Source organism: Buteo buteo, chromosome 3 (assembly GCF_964188355.1).
Source record: "Buteo buteo chromosome 3, bButBut1.hap1.1, whole genome shotgun sequence".
Lineage (NCBI taxonomy): Eukaryota > Metazoa > Chordata > Aves > Accipitriformes > Accipitridae > Buteo > Buteo buteo.
Window position 1 is genome coordinate 59,492,389 of NC_134173.1, and position 12,439 is coordinate 59,504,827.

At 45.8% G+C, this 12,439-nt stretch overlaps 1 protein-coding gene across 1 annotated transcript; it reads right to left on the reverse strand.

Annotated features, from left to right (window-relative positions):
• Window positions 1-1,334: 1,334 nt before the first annotated feature.
• KCNV1 (potassium voltage-gated channel modifier subfamily V member 1) lies at window positions 1,335-11,226 on the reverse strand. Its single transcript, XM_075024386.1, has 3 exons — window positions 10,259-11,226; window positions 7,969-8,495; window positions 1,335-2,159 (listed from the first exon to the last, which is right to left on the reverse strand). The coding sequence occupies exons 1-3, from the start codon at window positions 10,738-10,740 to the stop codon at window positions 1,648-1,650; spliced, it is 1,521 nt and encodes a 506-aa protein (XP_074880487.1). The 5' UTR covers window positions 10,741-11,226; the 3' UTR covers window positions 1,335-1,647.
• Window positions 11,227-12,439: the final 1,213 nt, after the last annotated feature.

Consider the following 12,439-nt stretch of genomic DNA (forward strand, 5'->3'; position numbering starts at 1 on the left):
CTGGCCCTGGTGATAGCTGCATGTGCTGCATTGGTCCCAAATCCAAATGCTGACTGATGCCAGCTGACACATCAGAAGAAGTTTCATGCTGAAATGCTACTCAGTTTGCATCAAGGTTGGAGCTTTTGAAAATTTTGCTTACTGTATTATGTTTACAACACCATTTATACGGAATGGCAGGAAAACACACTTGTTTCAAAACAAGTATTATTCAATGTTTATTAAAAGCAGGTTATTTCACCCATTCATACATACTCAAAGGCAGTTTAAGCCTTCTATATACATAAACACCTTATAAAATTAAATAATCCACAGTTAATAGATGTTTCTTTTTAGTGGGTATGTTGAATTAATGTCAAATGTAAATAATGGTTGTACTTACATTGCCCAAAATAAATGTGAAAAGAGAGAGGTTTGTGATTTTTTTCATTTAACCTACTAGTTGAGTTACATGCATACTGTGGCAATGTCATAGTCCAGGACATTGAAATTATATTAAAGAAAAGCTTTGTTTGCTAAGACTATTCCGCCACTGGAGAGGTAAGTGGTGAGAAATTTGCCAAAAAATGCTTTTGATTATTTAATTTTGTACTTTGATTACTGCATTGGACTAAGCATCCAGTCCAACAAGTGCTCATTTTTCCCTTGGAACAAAAGATTTTGGTGAAGGATTTTTCTAATAACGGGTCAGTGAAGATTATTATTTTTTTAAAGTCTGGCCCACTTGGAATACCTACTGATTTTAATGGGAGACAGAGAAATGAGTAGCTTGTTATCCTTTACCATTTCTGTTTCTTCTGATATCCACCAGTGACTTGAGCACAAAAACTGCTTAGCTACACAAGTAATGGGAAGCAAAACACATAGAGAAGGCACAGTTCAAACTAAGTTTGTAAATGACTTCTATGCTGGAAAGGCTGTATTAACTCCTGCAACTTCCAGAGCAACTGCAGAGGATGCTCTACATCATGGCACCTATTTCATGACTATTTTATACTTTGCTGCAGATCTTGCATCTGCTTAATACTTTCACCTATCTCTGGATACCCACCATGTATCTGGTAGCCCTTTGCTTCTCTTCAAATAAGGAAATTCTGCCCCCCCCCCGGGTGTAATAATCTCTTTTTCATGTAAATGAAGTAGAAGATGGGGATAAGAAAGGGGGTCAAGATGAAGCTTGTTATAGGAATGTCATCCTAAATTTATTCAACATTTCACTTCCTTAGACTTCCCATTTCAGTTTTTCTTAATGTCTTTGACTTTTGCTCTTCCAATGCAAATACAAATGTTATAGATCTTTAAATTCAAGACACCATGGTAATTTTCACTAAGACTTTATTATTCTACATTAGCAAGGACATAAGATTCATAGACAAGTGTTTGCATCACTGTTTGACTTTGATGGACCCATTATTTCCCATCTCACCCACCATGATCCACTTCTGGAAGCATGTTTCAGAGCTCCTTGAGAGACTCCATATTATGTATTCTGCCTTTTATATACAATCATTATCTCAGTCTGTCCAAGCAAGTAAAACTCCAGCTGGAAAAGCAAATACACTATGTAGCAAATAATAAAAAAAGAGATGCTTAATACTACATTTTTGAAGTAGTCTATTTGCTATACAAGGCTAAATAACTTAAAAGTCAAAACCAAAACTCATCTGCTCCACTGCTCCTTGTACTGGCTCTCTCTCTGCTTTTTAACCGTAACATGTCCATGACACTGCGTGCATATATGTCTCGCAAATTAACATTGATATTTGAATCGCTGGATGAGTTCTTCGTGAGTTTCTTTAAAGCTTCACGCTGTCGAAGAGCAGCTTCTTTTATCTTCAGTGTAAAGTAACAGGCAGAAAAACGGTCATTTATTATAGCTATTGGCAAAGCCAAAACCAGTATTCCTGATAGTATACACATAAAGGCCACTACCTTACCAATGGTAGTGTCTGGTCTAATGTCACCATAACCAACAGTTGTCATGGAAGTTGTTGCCCACCACCAAGCGCCAGGTACGCTTGTGAAAGTCGTGCCTGGCACGCCTTGCTCAGCAAAGTACTCCACAGTGGAAAATATAGAGATTCCTACAGAGAGGAAAAGCAGCAGAAGGCCAACCTCCTCGTAACACTGTGCGATAGTCATCCCAAGAGATCGCAAGCCTGAAAGACAAGAAATGCTGTCAGTAGGTTGATTCACGTAGCTGTCATCATAACTTCACAAAACATCTCTTATTTAAAAGTTGACTGCCTTGTGTTTTTCTCTGCCTGCTAACATGTCTTAAGAAAAAGGGGTGCTGCTCTCAACACTACTGGGAAAACGTGATTTAAAGAAATAGATTAGACTGATACAGGTTAGACTGAACCACTGACATCATCTCCATTTCCTTAATACAGAGCATAGAAATTCTCATTACTTATCATTTGAACTATGTACGTATGTAGATAGTCTAGAAAAACTAAGCAATCTTGATTTAGTAATTGGCTATAACGGAAGATCTAGCACAGTTTTTAATAAGATACCTAAATAACCATTTAAAACCACACTAAAAACACCTGCTTCCTACTTTGAGCCCGAATGTGCCAAGCTCCTGTTTTCCAGCCATTGTCATATTTTTCTCTTGGACCAAGCAACCCTCAGTTACCAAATTCATGTTCCCAGGTAGGTGCTTACAGCTCACTTCAGTCACTCAGTAACTTTTTCTTTGCTAAGGACTGTTTTCAATCCTTTTATAGTTCTCACAGCCTCTCTTTGACCCCTCTTTCCCCCCAAACCTATCAATATCTTTATCTGTAGACATCAAAACAAATACAGTATTCCAACAGCAGCTGCACTTGTGCCAAAACTGGAGATAGCAACGGCTCTGAATGCAAACACGGTATTCTGTTATTTCACTGATGCACTGCATCAGTCCTATTGCCTGTGAGCTGCACAGGGAGTTCATGTGCAGCCGACCACTCTCCATAAAGCTCCACATTCCTTTTAGAGCTGCTGCTTCAAGGCTAGAATGCCTGACAAAGCAAGCAGGAAAGTAAATCCAATAATAGTGCAATGGATAAATGTTGCATACATAAACAAAGAAGGAAGATAACAGGGTACTAACTCAGTTGAGACACATGGGAGACTTTGGATTGGTTTCTAATACTGTTCTTTAAAAATGTGCTATGTTTTTTTCAATAAATGAGAAAAAGACAATGCTTATGAATTACGCTTCATGGGGTACACTTCAAACTAAACTAGTGTTTGCAAAATAGCTTATTGGAGCTCTGCCTCTGCTTGCAGACTTCATATGCTCATTAGTGTCATAAGCAATTCGATTTGCTTTTCTTCCCTCAATCTCAAACTGCAAGATGATAAAATTTCTTCTTGCTTTTGGCTCTTTCTTTTCCCCTTCAGGTCTAATGATTTTTAAAGTTTTTGTTTATGTACAGCAAACAATGAAAATACACACTAGAGTTTGTAGGGAAAGTTTCCTTTTTCAATGCTTTCTTCTACCAGCTCCAGTTAAGGACTTGCCCATATCCAGGTTTTATATTACTGTAACTATGATCTGTTGGTTAGAGGGTTTCTTATAATGATATAGTTTAAATCTGCAACATGAGGGGAATAAGATATATCAGTGTAATCTTTTCTCTGTTAATATGACTGCCTCCACATTCTGAAAATGCACTAACATCAGCAGTGCAAAAGCTGTGTCAGACAATTGCAATTATCCAGATCAAACTCTCATCTTCCAAGGAAGTTACTATCACCCATTGCCCTGTAAAACTTCCTGCTGAACAAGGTAGAAGAGTAAGTCCTTTCAGGTGACCTAGGAAGAAGGTACTCCAATTTAAAATTACCTCTGTAGCACTTCTTTTAAAAGCATAAATGAGTACTGTAAAAGCCAGGGTTTGCCCCATATGATGCATCTTGAGAATACTATAGCTAAAAACCAGTGCAAGTCTTGCATAAACCAGGCCAAAATAAGGAGGAACAGGACAGTGACTGCTAACTCTTTGTATCAGGTTGATGACACCTTCAGTAAAATATTTTTCCTATGGTTAATTATTCTGACTGTTCAGGAGTCTGATTTTTTTTTAATTATTCTTAATTCCTATTATCCTCATCTAAAACAAAGATACATGTCTTCAGATGAACTCAGGAGACATTTTTAGACAAATCTATGAATCAGACAAGTTACTGGACTCTACAGCTCATTCTAAGTGGGAATCGGTGTATTGAAAAGAATAATGTATTCTGTATTATTTTGTAACTTTTTAAAACATCTCTGAGCCCTAGCACACAGCCAAATTGGGGCTGTTCCAGCACAGACACCTCAGCAAGTCTTACGACCTCCACGAGAACCCCGTGCCAGCAGCTGTAACAGCTTGGTTACTCGTGCTGGAAGGTGCTCAGTTGCTGTAACAGAGCTGGTGTGGGGCAGGCGAGCCCCTCAGCCCTGGGGCCAGCGGGAGGAAGGGGAGGTGTTTCTGCCATGCAGGTCAAGTTCCACCTCTCTATTGACCAAAGAGACTTGGCAATACAAGCTGATGTCCAGGAGCTTCAGTTTACACACAGCGTTTAAATCATCCTAAATTTTTGGCACTAAAAGTGCTGAAGTTTCATTTTTTCATGTCTCCAGAGGCATCTCATCCTGACATACGCTACCGCCTTCTCTCAAACATATGCCCATTGCCATCACAAGTAAGATGCTCACATCCTATTTCTCCTCAAGGAGTCAATCTGTCAGTGCTTCCCAGAGGAGGACCGGCAAGGCTTCACACCAAACATGGCCCCAGGAGGAAGCCGACAGCTGAGGAGCATCGGAGAATGTGAGAACTGCAAGTTCAGTTCTCGCCTATTCTTGAAGCCACTCAAATCCGTAATTTTGACCTCTCAGAGAGTGGTCTCACCCTCTAGCTATAGATTTTCTGGATAGAGGTACTACTGATTTCTCAGTTGTTCCTTGCTGAAGGATAGCACTTTGCATAAATAATTACACACTCATGCCAGTCTAGCCCAGCCCAGGTGTTTCTAGGCATCACATCCCCTCTATTAGCTGGGTTCAGCTTTCAAAGGCGCAGAAATGATTCTTTCATTTATTTTTCTGTTCCTTCCCCACAAAAAGGGTTAAATTGCCATTTCTTTAAAGTGAAGAAAAGAATTGGTGGGTTTTTTCCTAACTCATTTGCGCCCCTGAGAGCAGAGCCAGGCTGCTGTTGTGATCCCAGCTTTGCTATGGGTCTGCCCAGTATTATGGAGATGTCCTCCCTGTGATAGTGAACACCCCTACTTGGTGAAAGAGGAGTTGCTGCCTGCAGTCACGAATTTTCTCATCTCTTCTTCTGATCTCGCACTTCTTTTGCCACACAAAACAGGTAAGCAATGCATGAAGCTTTGTCTGGTCTGAGAGTCAGAAAGAAGCTTCACCAGGAGGTAGCTTTAAGCTGCCAGATCCAAGGCAAGAGAGAAGAAGAGTTGCGAGAGCCACCCCTGAACACTGCCATTTATCAGGACTGCCTAGATATGTGCAAGGAGGATGGTCTCTGGCTACGTTTCATCTTAGTAGCAGCATCTCCTCTGACAGAAGATCGAAACAGTGACATTCTACATTTAAATTATACAGATTTGATTTAGTGTTCTGGGCCTAAGTGGGCAGCAACTGAACTACCAAAAAAGCAAGCACAGTGACGGTAATGCTGCTCTGGTTGGTTTAAATAGATACACATGTCACTACTTGTATGTTGAAATGGTTCTAGTAGGAAGATGATAGCTCACTTCGAGATTAGGAGACCAAATTTTTATATAATTAATTCACTTCTACCTAACATGGAATTACTAAACTCAATATTAATGGCACTCAATATTGTGATAAAAATTGTGGTAATAGTTGAATGAATTTAAGAATAAATAGACACAAAAGTTTAGACCATCCCTGAAAGTTAATATAACTGAAGTTAACAGTTATAACACAAACACCTGAAACATCTGGTTTCAAGTTAAGAGAAAGAGCCATAGAACTGAGTTTCGTGCATTCGTTCTGTAACAGTAAAATGTGATAACCTGGAAACTTTATAACTAGAAACAACTTACTTTTCGAGCACTATTTTGTTATTCAGCACAAAAGTGCCTTAATGCATGGTGGTGAAGCACTGGAACAGGTTGCCCAGAGAGGCTGTGGATGCCCCATCCCTGGAAGTGTCCAAGTCAGGCTGGATGGGGCTTTGAGCAACCTGGTCTAGTGGAAGGTGTCCCTGCCCACGGCAGGGGGGTTGGAACTAGAGGATCTTTAAAGTCCCTTCCAACCCAGACCATTCTATGATTCTACGAAATCTTTTTCATATTTTCAAAATACAATTAGAGAGGAATGCATTCACATTACAGCTAACATCAAAAGTGGGTAGCAGCCCTTCTTGCAGAAAAACCCCACCAAACCCTGCAAAAATTATCATGAAGCAAAAAACCCTCATTGACAGACTGAATCATTACAAGCTTCTCTTCAACTGGTTTCTAAGGGACACTTACGCATCAGTATAGGCATAATCTAGGGTAGGTGAGTAAGGTTAAGATACTTCCCAAACCACTATGATTATGCTCAGTAGCATTAAAGCTACTCCTTGCCATTGGTAGGCAGGTTCACTGCACTTCAGTGGGAACAAAAAGAGAGACACATTCTGCTGCTGTGAGCACGCTGTAATGACTGCTGAATTGGGGCCAGTTCACAAAGAGGGTGGAGATGGCTCTCCAAAAACTGGAGAGGCATCAACCCATTCCTCCTTCATGGCAGGAAAGCCTGGAAGGGTACACTGAGTGCCATGTAAGAACAGTCATCACTGTCTGCAGAACAGGACAATATTGCAGGACAGAGATCATGATTTACTATTAGGATCTAATTTTTCAAATCTCCAAGCGTTGGCTGAACATTTCTCCTGCCAAATTCAGCGCCATATTCAACACTGATTTAAGTGGGAACATAATTAAATCATTTTGAAAATGCCAAGCATTGGACAACATCATGGCATGGAGAGGGTGTGGTGCGAGTACATCTTTTATTCTTTCATATAGCCAGGCATGCACGTGTCATGTAGTAGCAATAAAAATGGGGGAAACGCAATGGGAAACGCAACACCTTCCAATCATTTCCAGCTTCCTCTGATAAATTCCCACTGGAAAATGTTACCTTTTATGCGTTCCTTTCACCATTCAAAGAGTGAACAAAAATGTTCTCAGAAATGCATTTCACCTTCCACTTTTTCCTGCTCACTGTTCATCCGTCTGCTGACCCGTCAGGAGCACTGGGACACGAAAGGCCCCACACCAACGGGTGAACGTTGACTGAACCTGACGCTGCAGCTCTGTGCTGCACCTAGGTCCAGCTCAGTAAGCAGTCCTCAGCTGTGCTCCACATAGATACCAGTGTGTTCAACAGGGCCAGAGAGCCCCTCAACCCACTGCCTGATAGAATTCAGTTTAAACAGTTTTCTTGAAGCATTCTGTACTGCAGTTGTTTTCAGGATCTATGGTGTAGACAAAATCATGATATATTTCTTTGCACATACTTTTTAACAAAACAAATTGTGACAGGTAATTGTCATTAGTGGGCCTTTGATAATACAAAAAGTGTGGGTCAATGATCTCTGTTTCTTCCCTTGCTTCGCTCCTAATAAAATCAACTCAAATACACATTTGTAAATTTATGACATAGTGAATGACTGGTGCGTGACTTACAGCATGCAACTTTGGGGCCTGTTTTTGTAAGTGTTCTATGCAAAGAATATACACTGGCTTTATGGAAAGCTAAGATTTATTGGAGAAGGCCCTTGCCACTCAATTATCAATGTCCAAAAGTAAGATTTTCACAAGCCATTACTGCTAAGAGACTATGTAAAAAAGGTTAGGCAGAAATGCACACAAAATGGAGGACTGTGCCCGGGGACAACTGTTGCAGGCAGCAAAACCAAAAAGTACCACTGCCACGGCCGAAAGTACCTGTTGAATGTCTTCCCAGCTTCAACATCCGCAGGGCTCTGAGCAGTCGCAGCACTTGGACAATGCGCCCCACATTCTCCAGTTCTTGGGAGCTCTCCCCACCACACAGACTCTCCACCAGCAGGGTGATGTAGAAAGGTAAAATGGCAAGGAGATCTATGATGTTTGCCACACTCCTTACGAAGCGACACCGATCCCGTGCACACAGGAACCTCAGAACAAACTCCACCGTGAACCATGCAATGCACAGGTACTCTAGGGCATCCAGTAGCGGTGGTGCCAGCCAGCTTAGCTCTACCGAAATCAAAGCCATGTTGGCAATGGACACAACAACAAAAGCCATGGACAGAGTGCCGAAAGTCCTGGCTGCTGCAGAGGAGCCAGGCTTTTCCAAAACTTCCCAAAGTTTCTGTCTGACACTGGGACAGAGGCTACCAGAAAAATCCTCCTCTTCATCTTGGGCATCCAGTTCTTCTGCATCTTTCTTGATGTCTAAGGCTTCACTCAGCTCCTTCCTCCTGAAGTACCTGCCCAGGACCCACCCCAAAGAGATTTTTAATGCTAATGTGCATATGTTTTTCTTATCCTCTACCACACAAGGCATAAGAATACACGTTAAAGCATACCTTACGTGAGCTCAGAAAACCCTGATGTCCAGCATATGAAGATTTTTATTGAGACCGTGTGGCATGTTTCCACTGACCTGATATTTCTATTCCCCCATTTCACATCAGTGACAGTTTGTATGTGCAGAGTAACTTAATCCTGATAACATGTTATTTATATAGATCATGTTGACTACAGTAGGATCTGCTACATGACTAACATGCATTCTTGTCAGCAGTCCTGGAACAACCAGACTCTCCGTTTCTAAATTGTCCTCAATTTTATTAGTTATATTGCATTTTTATTACATTGGTGTGTATCTGCAATACTAAAAGGGAGGGCATAATAAAAGCCATGTAGTTCATGGATGAAGTTCTGATCAATACACACTAGGATGACAAGTTATCTTTCTTTCTTTAAATATATGGGTCCTCTCAACAAAGTGCACAAGCATCTGCACCGAGTAAAACTTACAGACTGTAAATGCATAGCTGAGTGTTTTCTTAGATGAAGAGTGTATTTACAGAACAGTTTCATGAAACAGAAACATTCCCAAAATACACTAAAAAAAATCCTTTTCTTTCATATCTGTATTTCTTGACTGCTGCAAATCTCAAGCCTTAGACAAAGGTGCTACGCAATTTTGCCTCCATTTGATACACAGTTACTGCCAAAGAGGTCTGTAGCTCCTTGTACCATCAAAGAAGTTGGAGCTTTCAGTTACATCTACCAGGGAAGGAAGAAAGGGATGAAAACTAGGATCCAACTCTCTCAGCTGCAGAACTGGACCATGCTAGGGTACGATAACTTCAGTATCCTTTTGGGGTGGGGTTGCTTGTTTGTTTCTTTCTAATAATTTTGACGTAACCCCTTTAGATAAATATCAGTTATGCTCTTTAGAAAATTCATTTCTTCAATACTAACAAACCAGTAACACTAAAAATGGTGGGGGAAAAAAAAATTAACTGCAAACAGAATTAACAGAAACATCCTGGGGGCGGTTCAGCTGAAACCCACCTCGCTCCTAAGCTGCCTGTCACAATTTGTCTCCAGTGAGCCATGTTCCTGCTCTTGCTGCCCCCTCCCTGTAAGCTGCTACATCCACGTGTGACGCTTCCCATCACGGCTCCTCCTGGAGCCATGCCACCCACACTCAGCCTGGCAGGTGACCACCCCCCCTTCTGCCTCTCCAGCTTGGATCCGGAAACCGTCCAGAACGCAAACTGCGGCGTGGGGAGGCTCCAAACCCTCCTGGCATCATGCCCAACTCCACATCCAATCCCTCTAACTAGGATAACCCCAAACTGGATGACTGAAGGGACATCTCTCCTTTCACAATCTTCTGAATCTCTGACATTGTCCAGGGCCAGTCTGGAGGCAGTGCAGGACAACTCAGACCCTGCTCCTGTTAGGGTCTCACTGCCTTGACCCCACCGCCAACCTGCCCCTCAGCAAAGGTCAACAGTGACCCCACCCAACACATCTCCTCCCAGTTTTTACACCCATCCACCTCTAGAGCAGGATTCAGGGCTGAACTCCTCCGGCTTTGAGCACACATTTCCCAATGCTCTGCTGCCTCACCTACCCCCACTGCTGGATCTCTCACCTGAGCATCCCTGTACGCAAGTCAACGCTGAGCCCACCCAGCCCACAACTCCACGCGCCGCATCTTCCCGCAACTCACCGGTCTCTGCAGCAGGAATCGATGCTGAGCTCATCCAAACCCCAGTACTGGATCTCCTGCAGGAAGGAGAGCGCACAAAGCTGCTCCATCACATGCAGCCTCCCTGTCTGGTAGTAATTCAGGATGTAGCGAAATGCCTGCGAGCTCCGGTCAAAGAAATATTCGTTCTCCACGAGGTTGGCATCGTCGCAAAGCTCAAGGAGGCCAGAGGCCACATCCCGGGCAGCAGAGACCACAACAGCCAGTTTGCCAAGACGGGTGTCAGGGTAGCAAGACAAAGTTTGCTGGGACATCACAAAGCGGCTGCCTCCTACGTTGATCGTAAAGCAGTCCAGGGAGGGAATGACCTTCTGAAGCAGGGGCCCCTGCTCTTCCTCGCTGGAGAAAACACTGGAGTCCAGGGAGCCCAGGGATGTGCTACTCCCTGGTTCCTCCAGGGATGCTTGGGAAGAAAGAGACATGCAGCAGGGAGGCGACTTCATCCTGTAGCTGCCAGCAGCAGCCCACGCTCTCCTGGATCGAAAACACAACAAAGCTGCGGAGAAGCCTGCCCCGCCGGGGTGGGGCGGGGGGGGGTCGGCCGGGCCAGCCTAGAAACGTATCGCTTCGCTTCGGCTACCGTCCCGGGGACGCCTCGCCGTGCCCGTTTCCTCCGAGCGATGCCTCCATCGGAGACGGAGGTCGGGCAGGGTGTTGAACGGCCCAGCGCTGCCTACACCTGCGAGGACAGAGAAGGAACGACGGTACCCGAGACGGCTTCACCTCGTCCCGTCTGCGCCGGCAGCCGTCGGGAAGCGCCCGGCACCATCCGCCCGCGACGGCCTCTCCGCTTCGGCGCTCCTCTCCGGCCGCTGGGTCGAGGGCGGAGGACACCAGCCAGGACAACGGAACACCGCCTTCAGCGGGCTCTCCGGGCAGCCAGGGGCCGCCCCGCCGCGCCCCGACGGCATCCCGACGGCATCCCCACGGAGGGGCCGCGCCGCCGCCCGGCCTCGCCCCCCGCCCGCCCCGGCCCCGCGGCTCCGTCCTCCGCCCCGGGGCGCCCTTCCCCGCCCGCCCCGCGCCCGCCCTTCGCCCGGAGCCGCTGCCGAAGAAGTCGCCCTCCGCCGCCGCCGGGGCAGCCGCCGCGGAGCGGCCGCCTCGGCGCCGCTGCCTCCCCCTCCGCCAGCCCGGCCGGCCGCCCCCCCGCCGCCCGCCGCCCCGCCTTACCTGCCCGCCGCCCGGCTGTGCCGCCCGCGGCTGGGCGCCGGCTGCCGCCGTCCCCTCGCTGGCAGCCTCTGCCCGCTCCCCCGGCTCCAAACTTCTGGGCAGCGCCGGCGCGCCTCCATAGCGGGTCATGTGGCGCGGGGGGGGGGGCTGCGCGGACGCGGGGCGGGCCGGGTCCAGGAGTGCGGGGTGGGGCGGGGTGGGGCGGGGTGGGGCGGGGTGGGGCGGGGCGGGGCAGGGCGGAGCCCGGTGCCTGCCACCGGCCGCGCCTGCCCGCGGACGCGGCAGAGGTGCCGGGTTCTGCGGGCCAGTTCACGGGGCAAGCCGCCCCCCCCCGCTTTAGTACAGGCAAACCCAAACGCGTTTCCGAGCAGGTCATGTGTGCGCACCCAGTGCTCCTCCCGCCACCGCAAGTCCGAAGTCACGCAGGTAAAGCGGTCACTGTAAAGGCCGGTCGATGTACGTGAACGATCCCGTTTTAACTGAGCTGCTTTCGGGTTGTTTTCAGAAATACTCTGGAATATCCTTGGCACCGTCCTGTGCTGACTTTGTAGCTCCTCAGCTGAACAGTGCTAGTGTTAGGTTCACCCTCCTTACTACATTTCCTCTTCTGCTACGAAACAGTTATTTCTGACAAGTTTAAAATACTCGCTTCTGCAAATTTGCATTTTCTGCCACCTCTTACTCCTTGCCAGGGCAGGTGGCTGCCTTTGTTGCAGTGGAGCCTGCCAGGAGGGGAAATTCCGTAGCGTGCAAATGTGGCTCTATGTGTCATGGCACTGGCATCGTGTGTGTCCTACCGCCAGCTTTTGATCCCTCTTCACTTGTTGCATACAGCTGTGTCCAGTTATGTACTTTTCTAATATTTGTTTCACAGAGGTCTCATAACGGTTCATCTTTTGGATACCATTAATCCTCCGTATTTTACATGAAGATTAGCTGAACATTTATGGTTTTGCAGTGTTGCAACACCTG